The following is a 23,023-nucleotide window of genomic DNA, read 5'->3' as shown; positions in this document are numbered from 1 at the left end:
TCTTCTGGCCACCTTGTCTCGTTCACTATCTTTTGGCATAGAATTGTCATTGCCTCCACTGTCTCCTCTCCACCATTTGAAAAAAAAAGGTCTGTTGGAATGTCATCTATTCTACGGGTTTTGTTGGATATTAAACCCTGGGTTGCTGCCTCAATCTCACATTTCATTATTCTAGGTGTGTCTGTTTTTGTGTTTCTGTTCTCTGCCTAGACCGATGGGTTTTGGTCAACTCGATGTTATACAGCCCTTTGCAGTATTCGGTCCATCTGATCATGACATCCTCTTTCTGAGTAAAAAGAGCACCCTTGCTGACTTCACTGATATAAGCTTTTGGTCTTTTTGTTTTTGTAAGCATTTTCAATACATCATAGGATTTCTTTACATTCCATGCTACATCCCATGATCAATGTCTCAGCATTGTTCCATTCCCCAGCTTTCATTTGCCTTGCGCAATCATTTGATCCCCCGTGCAAACGCCAATTTTGATAACTTCATTCAGCAATGTTTGAATTAATTATTTGGCCAAACTGAAGAAAGTATTTTGTCAATGTGCGAAAGTTATACTATATTCTTCTTCTTGTTCTTCTTCTTCTTCTTCTTCTTCTTGTTGTTGTTGTTGTTGTTGTTGTTGTTGTTGTTGTTGTTGTTCTTCTTCTTCTTCTTCTTCTTCTTCTTCTTCTTCTTCTTCTTCTTCTTCTTCTTCTTCTTCTTCTAGTCAATTGCTAATTGATGCGGACTTTTAACAGGGGAGGCTATTTGTGACTTTCATGATAGGTCTTGTATTTGACTAATGAATTATTAACAGAAAATGACAGACATCAAGGCAGCCTATTGTCTTTATTGCCTTGGAAATGGGTCATTCTGATGGTACATTAGGGAATAGAATGTCTGATTGAAAGAAGTGTAGTTTTCTCTGATAGCAATATGCGTTTAAGTAAAGTGTTCGCAAAACAACGCACAAAACTATAAACACCTTTTAACTTTTATTATATGATATGAAGTGAGTAGAAAAGTGCCAGAAGACAATAGAGAATAAAAAATTTTTTCGCGGCGGTGGTGGGGTTTGAACCTGCGACCTTATTGGTACGACAACTCCGCCTGGCAGGTGAGAGCGTGGCTCCACCGTGTGAGCTATCCACGAACACAAAATATTCGTTTCAAACCCAAAGTCATTTCTAGATCCCTCTCTCACCCACTTCTTGAGATCGCCGATTCGTTCACCACCATCGCGAAGTAATTTTGACCAGCAGTTAAGTCCAATAGCCAATATTCTCATCACAAACATACAACATAGAAACGACTGAGACATTGAGTATGCTCCGGTGTATGGGGTGAATTTTTAATTCAGAAAAGTGAGTTGAGCAGGCACTTATGTTGGTAACAACAAGATATGAAGTGAGTAGAAAAGTGCCAGAAGACAATAGAGAATAAAAATTTTTTTCGCGGCGGTGGTGGGGTTTGAACCTGCGACCTTATTGGTACGACAACTCCGCCTGGCAGGTGAGAGCGTGGCTCCACCTTGTGAGCTATCCACGAACACAAAATATTCGTTTCAAACCCAAAGTCATTTCTAGATCCCTCTCTCACCCACTTCTTGAGATCGCCGATTCGTTCACCACCATCGCGAAGTAATTTTGACCAGCAGTTAAGTCCAATAGCCAATATTCTCATCACAAACATACAACATAGAAACGACTGAGACATTGAGTATGCTCCGGTGTATGGGGTGAATTTTTAATTCTAGAAATCTAGAAATGACTTTGGGTTTGAAACGAATATTTTGTGTTCGTGGATAGCTCACACGGTGGAGCCACGCTCTCACCTGCCAGGCGGAGTTGTCGTACCAATAAGGTCGGAGGTTCAAACCCCACCACCGCCGCGAAAAAATTTTTTATTCTCTATTGTCTTCTGGCACTTTTCTACTCACTTCATATCTTGTTGTTACCAACATAAGTGCCTGCTCCACTCACTTTTCTGAATTAAAAATTCACCCCATACACCGGAGCATACTCAATGTCTCAGTCGTTTCTATGTTGTATGTTTGTGATGAGAATATTGGCTATTGGACTTAACTGCTGGTCAAAATTACTTCGCGATGGTGGTGAACGAATCGGCGATCTCAAGAAGTGGGTGAGAGAGGGATCTAGAAATGACTTTGGGTTTGAAACGAATATTTTGTGTTCGTGGATAGCTCACACGGTGGAGCCACGCTCTCACCTGCCAGGCGGAGTTGTCGTACCAATAAGGTCGCAGGTTGAAACCCCACCACCGCCGCGAAAAAAAATAATTTTATTCTCTATTGTCTTCTGGCACTTTTCTACTCACTTCATATCTTGTTGTTACAAACATAAGTGCCTGCTCCACTCACTTTTCTGAATTAAAAATTCACCCCATACACCGGAGCATACTCAATGTCTCAGTCGTTTCTATGTTGTATGTTTGTGATGAGAATATTGGCTATTGGACTTAACTGCTGGTCAAAATTACTTCGCGATGGTGGTGAACGAATCGGCGATCTCAAGAAGTGGGTGAGAGAGGGATCTAGAAATGACTTTGGGTTTGAAACGAATATTTTGTGTTCGTGGATAGCTCACACGGTGGAGCCACGCTCTCACCTGCCAGGCGGAGTTGTCGTACCAATAAGGTCGCAGGTTGAAACCCCACCACCGCCTCGAAAAAAAAAAATTTTATTCTCTATTGTCTTCTGGCACTTTTCTACTCACTTCATATCTTGTTGTTACCAACATAAGTGCCTGCTCCACTCACTTTTCTGAATTAAAAATTCACCCCATACACCGGAGCATACTCAATGTCTCAGTCGTTTCTATGTTGTATGTTTGTGATGAGAATATTGGCTATTGGACTTAACTGCTGGTCAAAATTACTTCGCGATGGTGGTGAACGAATCGGCGATCTCAAGAAGTGGGTGAGAGAGGGATCTAGAAATGACTTTGGGTTTGAAACGAATATTTTGTGTTCGTGGATAGCTCACACGGTGGAGCCACGCTCTCACCTGCCAGGCGGAGTTGTCGTACCAATAAGGTCGCAGGTTCAAACCCCACCACCGCCGCGAAAAATTTTTTTTATTCTCTATTGTCTTCTGGCACTTTTCTACTCACTTCATATCTTGTTGTTACCAACATAAGTGCCTGCTCCACTCGCTTTTCTGAATTAAAAATTAACTTTTATTCTAGTTTATAAGAGAGAATCTGGCGGTTTAAAAAACAACACCAAAGAGCTAAATGACAGCTTCATTCATTCTTAATCGACATCTTTTTGTTCGTGTTTTTGTTCATATATTTATCCACTTCAATTCTATCATTGACTTGAGGGGCTAAGCTTTCTTTAAAACACATTAATTTATGAAATGACTACAAGAGTGGTGGGTTTGTAAGAGTAAATTTTAAAAACGTAATTGTTTTAAAGCGTAAATGCGTGAAACATATATTAAGACTATGTTACATTGTTATGAAGGGAAAACTCACTTGTAAACATAAGACTATGTTACATTGTTATGAAGGGAAAACTCACTTGTAAACATAAGACTATGTTACATTGTTATGAAGGGAAAACTCACTTGTAAACAATCTTTGAATTCCACGAATTAACAAATTCACATAATTCACGGTTATTTAAAAACTAAGCTACAAAGCTGAATAGTGGGATAAAAAACCCTTCCTGTGGCCCACTGAGTAACGATCCACTGAAGATACAAACAAAATAAAAAACAAAAACAAAAAGCAACAACTTATGTTTTGATGTTATTATTCCACATAACACATCCTCGCAAACTTATGGCTCGTTCATTCTTGTTTATCAGCAGAGACAGAACAATGACAATGCAGAGGAGTTGGCAAACAATGACAACGATAGATGTCAGCAAATAAAATGTTAAATAATTCGAATATCAATGAATTATTTGTATGCCGTGAGCAAAGGTCATTGTCAACGATGCCATCAACTCCCTCTTCCGGTTGGTGATCGTTGTCATGTGATTTTCGATATCCGCCCCTTTTGCCAAGTCAATTGTCGATAATGAAAACGTCATCGTGTGTGACATCACTCTTCTTACAACTATCAGAAGCGTCATCACTTGACTTGTGTCTGAGAACAACGATAACAATGGGTGCCACATCGAATACAACCTTATCGACCTCGATGATATCAACAACAGCTTCCAGCTCTTGGCTCTCAGTGTTTTCCTCAACGCCGTATCTCTCGTCTTCATCCTCCTCTTCCTCACTATCATTGTTGTCGTCATCGCCGTCACAATCCTCCTCTTCCTCCTCCTCATCATCATTCTCATCATCATCAACAGCATCCACATCATCGCCACCACCATCACAACTTCAACCGTCACCGATACAAAGACCACCACCACCACCACCATCACCACCACCACCACCACCACCACCACCACCACCATCACCACCACCACCACCACCATCATCATCATCATCATCATCATCATCATCATCATCATCATCATCATCATCATCACAAGCCCTATCCGGGGCAATTAGTCTTACACGGTTTTGCCCCAATGTAAATTCAAACCCTCTATGCAAAGGACATAATTTAATAATGTTATCTTCTATGTCGTCAATATCATCAGTATTATCATCACATCCTCATTCACTTATATCAGTACGCTTGTCCTCTTTTTCCTACTCCATTCTTTCACCCCCGTCCATTTCTCACTCCTCCTCCTCCTCCTCCTTCTCCTCCTTCTCCTCCTTACTATTCGTTTGGTTCATGGCGACAATTTTAGATAATGCACCCACACATGAATTGCCATACTTGCCTTTTATACCAATCCCACCAAGTCTACGAAAATCATTATCTCGAACACTGTCATCATCATCATCATCATCATCATCATCATCATCATCATCATCATCATCATCATCATCATCATCATCATCATCATTATCATCATCATCATCATCATCATCATCATCATTATCATCATCCTCCTCCTTCTCCTCCTCCTCCTCCTCTACCTCCTCCTCCCCATCATCATCACTACCAACACCACCAAACGACGACACAACTTCTCAACCCTTCGCCCCAGTCTCCAAACTACGTCACTCCAAAACGGCCAAACCACCTCACGCACCTCAACCAAACATTAGGTTAGGATCTACGTCATGGATCACTCCCAATCTCGTCATCAGCATCGTCATCAACATTATCATTCTGACGTCACTCATCCATCCATCCCGATGTGCTACACTTATATTGAATGGAGAGGGTGCCAGTTTTCCTAGATCAGTCTACGAAACATGGTTTGAATCTTACAGGTTAGTCAATCTAAATCACTTGTTAATCTTTTATCTTTTTTATCTACTATTGACAATATGTGTTTAGGTAAAATACTCACAACATCTGCCAACCTGCTATAACATACTATCACACAAAACTGTGAACGTTTATAGTCTGGTTAATATAATTTAGTCAGAAGTAATCAGCAAGATTGCTGCCTAAAATGATGACAAAGTTTAGTGACTTCAGTTTCATTCCTTCTATAACATATCTTCTGCTGTAGTCTAAAAAGCCTCTGCCCCACAAAAAATGAAACAATTTTGGCCAGAAACTAGCACTTCAAATATCAGTCGATTGAAATGACGCTCGTCCTGAAAAAACTCTCCAGCCTTGGACTTTCTTGGAAACTTCCTTAAAGTCCCAGGTTTGAGAGTTGTTTTTTCTCCAAGATGAGGGTCAATTAAATCAATTGATATATGAAAGACGAGTTTTCAAACAAAATGCGTGTCTTTCTAGAGTACGGCAGTTAATTGGTTACACCTAATTCGTTGACCAGGTTTACCATGACATCATTGTCACCTGACCGATTTGTTGTCACTGTCACTGGTTAGAATATAAAAATGGTTTTGTTTCTTCCAAAATAAGCCAGAAATTTAAATAACTTAACTTTGATGTTGAAAATGATTCTTTATCCCATTAGGAAGTTGAAATAAAATTGATGTTCGGTTCGTTTGTTGAGCTTCAGGGGTTTCGATAACACAGTTGGTGGAGGACTCGCTCCACACGCAAAGGCACCGAGGTCGATCCCGGAAGACAAGATTTATTTTCTTCTGACCCGCTGTTCACCCAGCAGTGATTGGGTAGATCTGGCGATAGACTAGCGTTCTATTTAAAGGGTAGCAAACAATTGCTATTGTCAGTTTCACGCTATAGAAACGGGATAAATTCCGACTAATTTGGCCAAATGGTTTCGAAGGTCTACTTTGTTGAGCTTCCGATTCCTACACTTTGATAGCAAATTAGGATTGTAGATTGGAGCAAGACGCCAGGGCAGCTTAGATATGAAGTGAGTAGAAAAGTGCCAGAAGACAATAGAGAATAAAAAATTTTTTCGCGGCGGTGGTGGGGTTTGAACCTGCGACCTTATTGGTACGACAACTCCGCCTGGCAGGTGAGAGCGTGGCTCTACCGTGTGAGCTATCCACGAACACAAAAATATTCGTTTCAAACCCAAAGTCATTTCTAGATCCCTCTCTCACCCACTTCTTGAGGTCGCCGATTCGTTCACCACCATCGCGAAGTAATTTTGACCAGCAGTTAAGCTTAATAGCCAATATTCTCATCACAAACATATAACATAGAAACGATTGAGACATTGAGTATGCTCCGGTGTATGGGGTGAATTTTTAATTCAGAAAAGTGAGTGGAGCAGGCACTTATGTTGGTAACAACAAGATATGAAGTGAGTAGAAAAGTGCCAGAAGACAATAGAGAATAAAAATTTTTTTCGCGGCGGTGGTGGGGTTTGAACCTGCGACCTTATTGGTACGACAACTCCGCCTGGCAGGTGAGAGCGTGGCTCTACCGTGTGAGCTATCCACGAACACAAAAATATTCGTTTCAAACCCAAAGTCATTTCTAGATCCCTCTCTCACCCACTTCTTGAGGTCGCCTGCTCCTGCTCCACTCACTTTTCTGAATTAAAAATTCACCCCATACACCGGAGCATACTCAATGTCTCAATCGTTTCTATGTTATATGTTTGTGATGAGAATATTGGCTATTAAGCTTAACTGCTGGTCAAAATTACTTCGCGATGGTGGTGAACGAATCGGCGACCTCAAGAAGTGGGTGAGAGAGGGATCTAGAAATGACTTTGGGTTTGAAACGAATATTTTTGTGTTCGTGGATAGCTCACACGGTAGAGCCACGCTCTCACCTGCCAGGCGGAGTTGTCGTACCAATAAGGTCGCAGATTCAAACCCCACCACCGCCGCGAAAAAATTTTTTATTCTCTATTGTCTTCTGGCACTTTTCTACTCACTTCATATCTTGTTGTTACCAACATAAGTGCCTGCTCCACTCACTTTTCTGAATTAAAAATTCACCCCATACACCGGAGCATACTCAATGTCTCAATCGTTTCTATGTTATATGTTTGTGATGAGAATATTGGCTATTAAGCTTAACTGCTGGTCAAAATTACTTCGCGATGGTGGTGAACGAATCGGCGACCTCAAGAAGTGGGTGAGAGAGGGATCTAGAAATGACTTTGGGTTTGAAACGAATATTTTTGTGTTCGTGGATAGCTCACACGGTAGAGCCACGCTCTCACCTGCCAGGCGGAGTTGTCGTACCAATAAGGTCGCAGGTTCAAACCCCACCACCGCCGCGAAAATTTTTTTTATTCTCTATTGTCTTCTGGCACTTTTCTACTCACTTCATATCTTGTTGTTACCAACATAAGTGCCTGCTCCACTCACTTTTCTGAATTAAAAATTCACCCCATACACCGGAGCATACTCAGTGTCTCAATCGTTTCTATGTTATATGTTTGTGATGAGAATATTGGCTATTAAGCTTAACTGCTGGTCAAAATTACTTCGCGATGGTGGTGAACGAATCGGCGACCTCAAGAAGTGGTGAGAGAGGGATCTAGAAATGACTTTGGGTTTGAAACGAATATTTTTGTGTTCGTGGATAGCTCACACGGTAGAGCCACGCTCTCACCTGCCAGGCGGAGTTGTCGTACCAATAAGGTCGCAGGTTCAAACCCCACCACCGCCGCGAAAAAATTTTTTATTCTCTATTGTCTTCTGGCACTTTTCTACTCACTTCATATCTTGTTGTTACAAACATAAGTGCCTGCTCCACTCACTTTTCTGAATTAAAAAGGGCAGCTTAGACAATACACCAAGACAAGTTCGAGTTGGAATTTCACCTTTGACATCACAGGCTTTGAGATCCACTAAGAAACTAAATGATACCACAAAATGAAAAGAACAAAATATTATGGAACAAGGAATGGTATTGGCTCAAAGCCTTTCATCAGCTAACAAATCGTCTTCTCGTATTGTATTACTAAATCGATGGTTTTGTTATTGGCTGAAGAAAGGTATTGAGGCTAAAACCTTTCGTTTTGCATTTTACACTCTTTTCTGTCTGATTTTCTATTCATGTTCCTGTAATAATTGTTACGTCTTTATGTTCTGGAGGATGTCTATTTATCTTAAATTGCAGGGTTAAAATCACCTATTTTATTTTGAAATAGGCCCTTAGAAAGATAATCGTTCACATTTTATTTTTAAAAGGAATACTTTATCTTTTTACTTAATTCTGAGAGAAAAAAGAAATAGAAAAAATCATCCAAAAAAAAAAAAAAATCAACAAACCCAAACAACGACAACGACGACGACAAGAATAGAAAAAAACCCAAAGAAAATAAAAATCCAACAAAAAACTAAAATAGACCCAAAACCAAAATCCAAACCACTTGAAAATAGATCTAGGTTCCATTAAAAAATAACGGCGGTGTAATTTATGAAAATTACTGCGAATTATTTTTTTTTAATATAAAAAGCAAATAAATAAAATTAAATCCTCGCGTTTGAATTCTTCCCTACTTTGTGAAAAGGTTATAGCAATTTAGTAATAATTCGATTTAGACGAATTATTGAAGGATCAGCATTTTTAAAGTAATGAATTCATGCTTCATGATTATGCTTCAAATTGCATAGCTATTAGTACCTCTCTAGTTAAAAAGAATGTTAAGCTTTCTTAAGTGCGGTCAATGACAGATTTGGCCTAGAATTCATGAACTGAGAATGTCCATTGCTTCTCCGTTGAATGTTGTGGTAGGGGGTACTTCACATAGATCACTTTTCTTGAATAAAGTTTGAATTATGATCTTGTTGTATTCAATAAAATATGATATTATTGTTGTAAGAATGCTGGTGGAAATTGGATGCATCAACAACAAAAATATAAAACAAACCAAACAATCCCGAAGATTTATAGTGCTGTTTTCACATGTCACTCTGGGGTTATAAGGTACAGCTGTAAAGCGCATTGAGCATGGTACAGACGGTGACAACGTACAGTGTAAACTTCCAACTCTAACCAACATTACAATCTATCAAATATATGACCCCTCGTCTCAAAACGGTTTTATGTCGGGATGGACCAGATGCTAATAAGTCAAATTATAGTTGAACTGGTCAAAACTATGAAACGTTGGTATTTAACACAGTAAAATATGATATTCCTTCTCCTCTGCAAAGCATATAAACCCAACTTAAGTCTGATGTTTCTGGCTACAAAGTCCATTTTCAGTATCCTAATCATCCCGAGTTAATACCGTTTAGAGATGAGGGGCCACATGTATACAACTGAAGGAGAAATATGAAAAATAGACGTATCAAGATACAAGACGCAAAACAAAAGTATTTGACAGTATAGAGTGGTATGGACCTGCCAAGCAATTCCTTAGCCTTACTGTTTCCATCTTTTTGTGAATAGATTTGATTAATTATGGTTGTTGGCTCCAGCTCTCAGGGCAGAAGACGTCGGTGCCAGTAGGTCAGACAGCTTGTCAGTACGTTGTGGTTACACTTTGATGTGATGTGATGAGATTGAAACACAAAGGAAAACACAAATGATTGTAATGATTATGATGATGATGATGATGATGATGATGATGATGAAGATGATGATGATGGTGATGATGATGATGATGATGATGATGATGATGATGATGATGATGATGATGATATATTATTATTATTATTATTGTTTATTATTATATTTTATTATTATTATTATTATTATTATTATTATTATTATTATTATTATTATTATTATTATTATTATTATTATTATTATTATTATTATTATTATTATTATTATTATTATTATTATTATTATTATTATTATTATATTATTATTATTATTATTATTATTATTATTATTATCATTCATTATTATTATTATTATTATTATTATTATTATTATTATTATTATTATCATTATTATTATTATTATTATTTTCATCATTATCATCATTATTGCTATTATTACTTATAAGGAATACTTTATCTTTTTGCTTTTTCTATCTGCCAAGAGATCGGGGATAGCTAAGTTAGTTCACAAGCAAAGGGACCGAAAATCAACCAATTTGTAGTCGAGATTGTTTTGCTGATTCCCTTGTTTACCCAGCAGTGATCGGGTTAGAACTGGAGGAAAGTACTTTGCGCCAGACTAGCGTCCTATCTAAAGGATAGCAAGCATATGCTATTGTCCGCTTCACGATAGAGAAACCGGGATGAACTCTGGCTCCATGGGCCTAATTGCTCCGAAGGGCTAGACTTCTATCATTATTACCATTAAATTATATACCTATCAAATTACATGCTATTGCGCCTTTGATAAGTGGCTCGACATGTGAAAAAGTCATCTCCTAGCAATTTTCAATTGATTTTCACCTGTCACGGTTGTTTAAACATTGCGATCAATAAAATGGCTATGTTTTTTTAAATATTAGATGATGATGATGATGATGATGATGATGATGGTGATGATGATGATGATGATGATGATGATGATGATGATGATGATGATATGTCTAAACAAAATACTGTCGATTTTTTGAGAACTATTGCGTAAAACGTGAAGTCAAGAACACCGAAATATAATAATTGTGTTACTTGACTTTACAAAGTCCCAGGTTTGAGAGATTTTACTAAGATGAGGACCATTTAAATCAATCTTTATTAAATACCCTGAAATAAAAAGAAGAAGATGGCGTTGGCTGGGTCATGTGGCCAGAATGGAAAAAGGGTTACTTCCCAAGACAACCCTGTCCGGGTAGCAGATGGGAAAAGAATGCAGGGTAGACCAAAAGAAACCTGTCGAAGCACCATAGAAAAAGAAAGCAACCGCAAAAGCAGTCGACCGTAAAAATGAGGATATCTAGTGGATCAAGAGGATTAAGTTAAGTTTAAAATACCCTCAAACCAGCGAAAAATAGTATCTATAACAATAATGTTAAATCAAGCCCATAAGTGATGGCCCAAAATCCACGAGGAGAGTTGGGAACAAGTCAAGTAACACATGATTGACTTTGGTTATCAAATCTTCAAACGGCACTTATTATTTTTACTCAAATATTTTAAACTTCGGTGCCCATATTTGCAGGTCTGATAATCGAGCGCAATTATGGGCCCGATTTAACATTATTGTAATGGATAATATTTCCGTTGGTTTGAGAGTACTTCCATTACAACAATGAGCCCTTAGCCATTTGGGTTATCATGCCTGCAAAAAGTACACGTGATTTAAACTGAACAAAGCATGCCATTTCGAAACAAAACCCAACAAAATTCAATGACAATGCAATTTCATTCTTTGATAAAACTCAATCGTCTTTTTTCTTGTATTTTTCTTTCTGCTTTGTCTGGCACTGTCACAAACACACCTTTTCAAATTTTATTCTTTGAAGAGGAAATTTATTACTCTTATTGTCATATAATATTTCAAAGACGACAAAAATGGAGAATGGAGAAGGAAAATATTCGCTTGAATGAGGATCTATAGATTGTATTGATGAACCTGGCCGGGTCAATACCTCTCAGCCTCTTTAAATGAGATTAATGCCATATAAACAGCATCAATATTACTTTCTATTAACCATTCACGACTAGGAAACGGTACAATCAGTTAACATAATTAACTGCAAGAAGGGAAACAAGTACAATTGGACTTGAAAAGAGTCATGATGGGATTAATTGATTACATTGAAATTGAAACATATCCTATGTGGTAAATAAAACGCACACTAGATTCTAGTTGGAAAAAATGATTATCTCTAACATCAAATGCTTCCTTTTAAAGACCTTTGCGCTATTATGATTTAGTATGAGGAGTAGAAAGAGAATATTATATTTGTGTGAACGATTATATGTGTATGTTTGTTTGTGTGTGTGTGTGTGTGTGTGTGTGTGTGTGTGTGCATGGGTGCTTGTTGTAGGCACAGCTATTCACAAACCATTTCAATCTTTAAAACAAAACAAAATAAACAAAAAAAAAAAAAAACAAAAAAAAAAACCAAAGAACAAAACAGACAAACAAACCCCAAAACAAACAAAGCAAACAACAAAACAAACAAACAAAAAAGTCAGCTTTTTGAATAGCGCAATATATCCTAAATGTTGTCAAAACACTTTTCAATGGATCCCAAGCCAACTGCAATACTGGACGTGTAGGCTTTGACATGCCATGCCGCTTGTAAGGCGATATTACAATTATGTATCAAAGACAACTGAGTACGGTGAAAGAGAAGTGCAAATAATAATAATAATAATAATAATAATAATAATAATAATAATAATAATAATAATAATAATAATAATAATAATAATAATAATAATAATAATAATAATAATAATAATGATAATAATAATAATAATAATAATAATAATAATAATAATAATAATAATAATAATAATAATAATAATAATAATAATAATAGTGCATACTTTCCATAGTGCCCCTTTCCACCAAAAGTGCTCCGAAGCGCTGATACATATATGCACATGCGATCATAATATATATCATTCAATAAATTCAATCACAGAAAACTGAAAGGAAATACTCTATCTTCAAAGAGGCTTTATATTAAAGGAGGACAGAGAATTACGGTGTCTGGTGTCTGCTGAAAGAGCGTTCCACACAGAGGGAGCTGAATAAATCTTCATTCCTCACTCTGATTACTTTGAGATACGACTCAATTATTGCAACTAGTTTATTCCGACATAGGGTCAGGTTGAGCCAGTGCCTGGCTTACAAATGTGTGCCAAACGATTTACCAAAGAGGTGACCAATCCGAGACTCCTTCCTAAGGACATGATGTATTTGAAGTCGTGTTTTGGACTAGAAAATGCGTCCTTCAAGTTATCGATCGATTAAAATAACCCTCGTCTTGTCAAAAACGCTCAAACATGAGACTTACATTGAGAAGATGAAGGTGATTTCAATCGATCGATATTTGGAGGACGAGTTTTCTGGCCAAAATTTTAATACTTGATTTTTCAAAACTCAGCAATAAATATCTTGTCCTCAATGACACGCGACATCCAGACTAATACGTAATTTATGTGATCATTGTGAGTTGTATCAAACATTGGCAATGCTTGTAATTAATTAACACAGCCCTTGTTCTAAAGGAGAATAAGATTGAACACAATAAATTATTGAGCTTTTATATAGCGCAATATCCACTTAACGTACTCAAAGCGCTTTACAAGGGGTCCCTGGTCAACAGCAACATTTAACATGTAGGACGATACATGACGCCTGTTAGGCGATATTACAATTTTTCGGACAAAGACAACGCTGTTAACGGCCAGGTACTCATTTTACACCTGAGTACGGTGAGAGAATGTGAGTAAAGAGCCTTCTCCAAGGACTCAACTATGCGCCGAGCGAGGCTCGAACCCAGGACCTTCCGATCCAAAAGCGAGTGTCATACCACTAGACCACATAGCCGCACATGTCAATCGAAAATCATTTTAAAAGCTTGATTTATCTCTAACACTGAGTCAAATTCTTTTGACTTTTCATAGCATAGCACACTCGATCTGGAGTAGAATTCAGGACGTTTTAATTACAAATAATTAAAATGGTCCATTCTTACCATACCGGAAGTGCTAACGAATATTTTAGTTTTATATATTGATCTCTAGCCCGATTCAGATTATTCTCACTGTGATAGTTTGTAAGATAATGACATATATTTTCATAAACACCGCCATTTAAGATTGTAGAAAATTTTTCATTTATCTCGAATTGTTTGACCCTATGTACACATATTTGCAGTTCTGATAACCGATTATAATTAATTATGGGCTTGATTGACATTATCATAACGGAAATTATTTTTGCGGTGGTTTGAGAGTATTTCCATTACAACAATGAGACCACAACTCTTTGGGTTATCGGACCTGTAAATAATTACACGTCAGTTTGCAAACACTGCAATGTAATAGGCTGAACATTCTCTCCGTTATCGTTTATTTTAGAATGGTGATAAGAACAGTCACTTTTTGTTCTATCTATCTATGAATGCATCAATCGTTCATAGTTCAAATCGACACCTTTATTGTATAGAACAAATAAATTTGACGTCACTCAGCTCTTCGTTGTTGTGTTTTAGACCTTGATTAATTCTCACTAAATTATATCAATCAGACTATAAATGTTTAAAGTCACACATAGTTCTGTGTGCTGGCACGTTGTATCCCAATATTGTGAGTATTTTATCCAAACACATAGCATCATTAACCCAAATTCCCCAGACCATGAATCAAAGAAACCAAACACACCCAGACTTTCCAATCAAAGAAACCAAACACACCCAGACCTTCCAATCAAAGCAACCAAGCACACCCAGACCTTCCAATCCAAGCAACCAAACACACCCAGACCTTCCAATCAAAGCAACCAAACACACCCAGACCTTCCAATCAAAGCAACCAAGCACACCCAGACCTTCCAATCAATGAAAACAAACACACCCTGACCTTCCAATCAAAGCAACCAAACACACCCAGACCCTCCAATCAAAGCAACCAAACACACCCAGACCTTTCAATCAAAGCAACCGAACACGCCCAGACCTTCCAATCAAAGCAACCAAACACACCCAGACCTTCCAATCAAAGCAACCAAACACACCCAGACCTTCCAATCAAAGCAACCAAACACACCAGACCTTCCAATCAAAGCAACCAAACACACCCAGACCTTCCAATCAAAGCAACCAAACACACCCAGACCTTCCAATCAAACTAATCTGTCGTAATCTGACCAAACACAATAGTTTATATATTTGAGTTAGGAAAGCATCTCAAGTTCGTAGACTAAATTGATTGTAAAATTCCGCCTAATGTATAACAATTCTTAAATCTGAGATTCTAAAACGTGTTTCAATCTTGAGAAGTTTTGATAACTTGGGCATTTATTTTAATCAGTCGATATGTAAGAGTTATATTTTAAGCCGAAAAGTAAAAATTAAGTCATTTTTGGCAGTGTACGTCTATTATGATCTTGACCCCCCCCCCTTCACCCACACCCTTAACCCCCCCCTCCCCAAAACAAAAACAAACAAAAAACAAAAACAAAACTCAAACACACACCAAAAAAACCCAACTAATCAATAAAACAAAACAACAAATAAACATAAACAGCAAAAAACAAAACATGAGCATTTATGTAGCGCAATATCCACTAAATCCGCTCAAAGCCTTTTACAAAGGGTCTCTAGCCAACAGCAACACGTGCCATATAGGACGAGACATGACGCCTGTAAGACAACATTTCATTATTTTTCCGACAGAGAAAACGCTGACAACGGCCAGGCACTCATTTTATTTATTTTTAAATAAATTACTTGACACTGAAAAGAGTTGTAGTAATTAAAGCAAGTTATCAACATCCCTCATTCTTTGTAGTTTTCCCTCTCTCTGTGGTGTTGCTAACATGTTTTCTTGTCCTTTTGTATTTGTAAACCTCTTGGTTAACTAATCTCTTCGACCCCCCCCCCCCCGTCTCTTACTTTTTATTTCCCACTTAGAGCCTCTCGCGCAGAAGAAAAAACAATACGAATCAATTACAAGCCAACAGGAAGTGGAAATGGAAGGGCCGCCATCATTGCTCGGACCAATAGAGATTTTGCAGGCTCGGACTCTGTGTTGACTGAAAAGGAACAGAAAGAGAATCCAGATCTTGTCATGTTCCCTACATTGGCAGGGTAAGATATATGGGTGTAGTTTAAACGAGGCTTTATGGTCCAGAAGTATGGCACTCTGCTTGAAACAAGTAGGCCAAAAGTTTGAATTCCACTGCTGGTGGCAGAAAGGTGAATGCTTCGAAAAAGTCCCTTACTAATTTTTCTTCACCATATTCAGGTGTAAAATGAGTACCCGAACAATAACATCATTGTCTCTGTAAAAAAAAGAACATCGAATAGCGCATTACAGACTGCATATGTCATCCGGCTCCTACATATTCATTTAGATGTTGGTTTATGATCCTTTAATCACATTTACGAGATAATGCGCTTAATAAAACAACCGCTGATCCTACATTGCAGAGTGCTAGACGAGCGTGAGGAGAAGAATAGTTAAGAGTTTAATTTTGCCCTACTTCCATCTCGTATGATCGTTCAATAGAATTCCTTAATCCAAATACATGGGTTGAAATTAATTTCTTACTAGACGAAGCATTTACCGGAAAGGATTTTATTCTATAATGTCATGTTTTTATATGTTTACTTGATAGAAGTTAAAATGGAAGCTCAACTAAAGCCTGGTTGCATATTTGTGAATTTTTTCTTGAGTAAAAATGATTAGGTCTCCTCTGCAGTGCACTGATAAAACATAGTTTTTAAAAGGTTTTTCCAGAAAGTGTTTAAATAGAAATATTAATGGATAAAGCTGACCTCCAACATGTCAGAAAGTTTCAAATCTAAAAAGATTCAAACTGAATTTTTATTTTGTGATGTCTCAGGTTTGAAGTGTTTAGACAAGTTTTGGTGGGGAAGGGGATCATCTTTATCTATTGTTGTTCGGAGTAAATTTGTTTTTCGGGTGGCAAAAATGAGAAACAGATATGTTTTATCTACACAAAAATGCAGTCATAGCCATAGCGATAAAGGAAAGAATAATGATGTGTGTGAACTTCAGAATCGTAAGGTTAATCCATGTTAGTATTTATTTAATGAAGTTGTCAGAACACTCCTTCAAACCTGATTTCACATGATGCATATTTCATCGCATCCATCAGCAAGCATCAAAGGAAGCCACAAATTGTCTTTAATTCATCCACTCAAACTTGACACTTTACACCTTCGCCACTCAGTTATTTGATCACATGAAGTTGAAACGTGCTTAAATTTTGTGTACGACTGCGATGTGTGTTACACCCCTGGTTATCAAGAACATATTGTCTAATATTCGAATGCTTAATAACATTTCTTTGTATAGTGATTGTATTGTATGTGTAGGGCCGTCAGCAGTTAATAATCATCTGAACGGTCATCAGCTATGTTTGAATTGTTGTATTTAAACAATAACATTTTCAGGAAATTTAATTATAGGATTCAATTCAATCGACAAAGACGAAATATATGACCGATTTCAGTTCCCAGATATGTGGAATAATATTCAATTCATTATAGACTGTCGGATCTCAAAGCAGCATCCCATTTAATTTTGATTGTCGGATCTCAAAGTAGCATCCCATTTAATTTTGATAGATTGTCGGATCTCAAAGTAGCATCCCATCAAACTATTATAGGTTGTCGGAACCCAAAGTAGCATCCCATTTAACTATTATAGATTGTCGGATCTCAAAGTAGCATCCCATTTACCCATGATAGATTGTCGGATCTCAAAGTAGCATCCCATTTGCCTATGATGGTATATGTAACCTACCGTCTCTGAAAGGTATTATTTGGATGCGGAAAATGTAATTCCTAGTCAACTATGATAAGGAAGTTGTGTCAAGGATATATGTTATATTGAGTAGAATAAATATGTTTTCATTTTGCATATAACCGAAGAGTTCAAGTTTCTGATTATTTTAACTCAAATATACTTGTGCTGAAATACACGTTATTGCGACATAATACGGATTTAACACAGTGGGCAATTTATTTCCCCAGAGCCGTAGTGCTGGCCTACAACATTCCAGAATGTACCGCTAGCCATGGCCACAGATTAAATTTGTCAAGATCTCAATTGGTAAGTTTATCATGTCTTACTTGACTTGAAGATATTTATCACCAGATGTTCCACCAACATTCCACAGAACTCATTTATCCCACTTACAGTCAGGATATGGAATGGATTTGACTTTAATACAAAAAATGTCGAACGATAAATGCTTTAAAAATGCAGTTGAAAGAGAAATCCATACCTTGATGTACAAATGCGATGAATGAGGTTTGTTTTTCTCGATTTTTTATGCTTTTGGTCAACAAGTCTTCATTGAATAATTGTTATTCATCAAACTCGATCCTTTCTTATATATACGACGTTGTGTACTTGTAAAGATCCATGCATCATTTTGATCTTTTCTTTTCTTTTATACCCGTATGATTTATTTATATTTATATTTTAATACACACACACACACACATACATACGCGCGCGTGTACTATACACATATTTCCTTTTTTTTTGATGAATAAATTATTATAATTATTATTATTATTATTATTATTATTATTATTATTATTATATTATTATTATTATTATTATTATTATTATTACTATTATTATTATTATTATTATTATTTTATTATTATTATTATATTATTATTATTATTATTATTATTATTATTATTATTATTGTCATTATTATTATTATTATTATCATCATCATCATCGTCACTGTTTTCTTTTCTCCTCCTCTCTAACTTTCAGGTAGGTATATTCAACGGGACGATCAACAACTGGTCTGATCCCAGCTTACAACGGATAAACCCCAGGTGTACTCTGCCCAACAAGACAATCATCGTAATCGCCAGGCGTGACAAATCAGGAACTACAAAGAGTTTCACCTCTGCCTTGTCGTCCTTCGAGCCTGAATGGGCGAAAGAAAAGGGAGTCTTCTCGGAGGGTCTTGATGAAGTCACCAAGCAACCCAAGAAATGGGATCCTGGTAAGTCTCCTCACATCCATCCAAACCTCTCGTTACCTATACAATAAGCACTCATAGGACCACCATTACAGCCAAAGCTATTCGCAAACTCTCATTACCACTACAATAAGCACTCGCAGAACTACCATTACTACCAGCACAATTATCACTACAACCACCACCATCAAAACTCCGATGACGTATCACCGCCATTATCACAACGACCTCAAAAGATACAATTAACATCACCACCACCGTCATAACTACTACCAATATCAAAACCACACTTGCATCACCACAATCGCTCCTGTAAGAACCACAACCAGCACTTCTACCATTACCACAACCATCCTCCATAAAACCCTTGACAACCACCAGAGCAACTATCGTTACAATCCTATCCGTCACCTCCAACAACTACCATTATCACTGCCATCACCACAAACATTACCACTATTACAACAAACATTACCACCATTTTCTAAAACCATCATCACTATTAAACGTTATCACATCACCACCACCACCCACAACCACCTACAAAATGGCAATTTACAAAGCAAGTTAATTAAAATTCCGCAAAATAATATAGAAATGAACAATATTTAATTAGACAGAGATTAAACGAACATAAACTTTAAAAGACCAAAAATAGAACAAAATAAATCGATACCATCAAACACCCCAGTAGCATCTCTTGCTATCACGGTATCGTCGTCTTTATCTCCGAGTCTATAATTACGTAATAATAAATTATTATATTGACGTCATCCTTTCATCTCATTGAAGCCGGGAATTCAGAGCAAATACGCTTCCCCCCCCCCCCCCCCCCCCCCGCCCCAATCCCAAGATTTAGCCTCGTCATGATATCAAGGCTGATTAACCACTTAAGCATGAGGTTCGATATAACCATACCCTGACGTTGGATTTTAACCTTTTCACGGACAAAATAGTGACAAAGATATGTCTACAGGTCACAAGCCGAGTGTCATGGCCATTATTTAAAAAAAATCAAACTTGAGCTAGCCATGCTCAAAGAGCTTTACAGCAACACTTAACATAAGGCGATATTACAATTTTAAAAGACAGATACAACGCTGTTACCGGTACCAATTTTACACCTGGGTATGGTGAGAGAATGTATAGTTTCCAAGGATTCAACTGTGCGCAGCTCCGAGCTGGACTCGAACCCAGGACCTTCCTATCCGAAGGCGAGTGGCATACCATGCACTAGAGCATATAGCCGCAAATCTTTCACGAAATTCTTTTTTCCATCATTTCTATCGACAAGAAATCATATTATATATACTGTCGTAATCTTAAAGAACACACATTGCACATTTTGGCTAGATCACAGACTTGTCCTTCCATTGAAATGGTCTTTTATCTTGCGTCAAGAACTCTCAAACTTTCCACGGAAAATCCCAGGTAGGAGAGAATTTGAGACAAGATGAGGGTCATTTTTATCGATCGATCAAAATTTTAAATACGTATTTTTCCCCCGAGTATTGTCTAGGTCGATCAGCTAATATAGGTACACCGATATTGTTGTGAAATAAGATATTCGCCACCAAACTTTTACTGAAATACAAATATTAGATAAAAATAGATAGGAAACTGGAGTTCTATAATTTCTGAAAACGATTCATTGATTGCCAATTAGGAAATCATCATTCCATCCATATTAGATAAATAATAGATCTTAATGAATAATAAAAATGGATTCCTATTAATCATCATCAGAGATTTTTTTTATTTTTTAGGATCCATCTCGGCAACAGCCGAAGTGCAGATGGATACTTTCTTTTTTTAAATATGAGGGCTGAGTTTCTTACTCATACGAAAATAAACCCGATAAGCTTACAGCGGTATTCGAACTCAGTTCCCCAAATGTAATTGGATTGGTTATCTATTTGACCATCTAAAAATCTTTTAAAATCTTTTGAACTCGTGCAAAAACAAAGTTTAAAAAATATCAGAAAAACAACATTCCCCCCCCCCCCCCAAAAAACCCCAACAACAACAACAACAACAACAACAACAACAACAACAAAAACCAACAAAATATTACTATGGTAACCATCTCTCTGCCACCGATCTGGTTTTAAAAAGTATTGTATGTGTGTTTTCATTGTTTTTTTTTGTTGGCTTAAGAAGGGTTTTGAGCCCGAAACATTCCGTTTTTTGTATTTTGTACTTTTTTGAAGCTGTTATATTCATTTTTGTTTTTATTCTTTTGACCTGAACAGAAAGTTTTAAAATATAGTTACACAAAATTGAAGTATACTCGTATATCTATTTTATACCACTTTCATTTCGATTTGTTGCACAAGTGAATTCGATTTTTCAGTCTTGGGCTCTACTTTGGTGAACCGCTTCACTTCAATTCAAACATTATTGTTTTGGAAAATTGACACAACACTGACACGGACAGAAAAACTGAAAATATCTCAGAGTTTGGGGTTCATATTCTTCACCGTTCACTTTTCTGACAGCTAGAATAAATCGGATCAAATACATGATGAGTTCCTCAGGTGGAATTCCATCAACTTTCCTGGCCTCACCTTCATGGGCCAAAAATCAAGTCGGAAGAGTTTGAGGTCCCCGTTCGCCTCTTCAACGTGTTTTATTCTGTTATTCTTGCACACAATTGCCTACAGCAATTTTGTCGAACGATAAAAATCGATTTTCCATGATTTTTTAATGTAGATGATACATCCAGGATAGTAATTAAAAATAGTTAGTTGTTTTATAATTATAAATTATGCGTCTGTCAATGGAGATTGGATTGTTTTTTGTTTGTCCTAGCAGACGACAGACGGCAATCTTAGAAATATAATTTCCCATGATGCCTTTTATCCAATCAGAATTTGCCATTAAATTGTAAAGTAGCACTTCGCGCATGTATCCTGATTCCTTACCTTTATCCCATCAGAGCCAGCTTAAAAGGGAAATACGCCGTTGGTAGTTTATGATTTTTGACACGTAAAAAACGATTTTGTTCCTACTGAGTTTTTTCATTATTATGTAAAAAAACTTACGGATGTGGTTTAAATATTTCTTGAATAGCAATGAAAAAAAAATCACAGTTCGCATTTCCCATTGCTTTATGCGTAAATTAACTTTCGGGGTCCAATCCATCCCGACATTATACCGTGTAAACATTGCGTCACAAATGTCACGTATGTGGTGGTTGCAACGCGTAAAACAAATTAAATTTATTGAGGAAATCAGGAGTATTGTCAATGTCAACTTGTCTTTCATGAGTGGGGCGATAAAAAAACCTCATGGAACAAGCACGTCGTGATTCTTGTCGCAGTTGAAATCAAAGGAAGTGTGCGATATTTCCGTTGCTTTGAAATGCCTTTTTATCGTTCGATTTGCTATCATGGTCAATATTGGTGTACTTGAATGAATAAAAAAAAAAAAAAAAATAGACATTAAAAAAAATGGATATCACATTTTTGATACATAGAATGATGTCTTAAAACATATTTAAACGTTTCATAAATCCGTCAGATTTTAAGCAGTGCAGTATTTATTAATACATGTCCTCAGCGCTCTTTAGAAAGATCACCAAGTCCCAAACCAATATCAATACGTAACATGCAGAAAGAGACATAATATAGTTTACGGCAAAAGCGATGCTGATACCGATCAGGTTCAAATTTTAACCAGTTAGCTGTCGTACTCTCAAAAGACATGTATTAAAAATTTGGACAGAAAACTCTTCCTACACTAAACAACAACGCCGCAGAAGAAAACAGTAGGTTAATGTACGATAAATATCCAACAAACTATAATAAATATTTTTATTACTACGGATTTGTGGTCACGTGGTAGGACACTTGCCTGGTCCTGGTCTGGCTCTGACAACGCAAAGTTGAGTCCATGTGTAAAAAGCTCACATTCCCTCACGGTCATCGGGTGTAAAATGTCTCCCTGGCCTGAAATAGCGTTGTCAACATTGAACAAGAAATTAGATTATAAAAGCGCCTACTGTTCTACACGTGAGGTGTTGATTTTGAATTGGGATCCCTTATCTAAAGCTATTTTAGTA

At 37.0% G+C, this 23,023-nt stretch overlaps 1 protein-coding gene across 1 annotated transcript in view; it reads left to right on the top strand.

Annotated features, from left to right (window-relative positions):
- The window catches only part of LOC144977254 (uncharacterized), a 137,073-nt gene that overhangs the window by 57,977 nt on the left and 56,073 nt on the right, over nt 1-23,023 (top strand). Inside the window, exons 2-5 of the mRNA XM_078922280.1 lie at nt 3,821-5,303; nt 15,893-16,069; nt 17,984-18,062; nt 18,747-18,984. Coding sequence (XP_078778406.1) covers nt 4,036-5,303; nt 15,893-16,069; nt 17,984-18,062; nt 18,747-18,984 — 1,762 coding nt within the window. The 5' untranslated portion in view covers nt 3,821-4,035. The remainder of the gene's footprint in view (nt 1-3,820; nt 5,304-15,892; nt 16,070-17,983; nt 18,063-18,746; nt 18,985-23,023) is intronic.

Source organism: Berghia stephanieae, chromosome 7 (assembly GCF_034508935.2).
Source record: "Berghia stephanieae isolate SIO BIC M18660-M18661 chromosome 7, UCSD_Bste_1.3, whole genome shotgun sequence".
NCBI classification, from domain to species: domain Eukaryota; kingdom Metazoa; phylum Mollusca; class Gastropoda; order Nudibranchia; family Aeolidiidae; genus Berghia; species Berghia stephanieae.
Note: the sequence above shows the minus strand (reverse complement) of the source record. Positions and strands in the feature narration are given on the sequence as shown.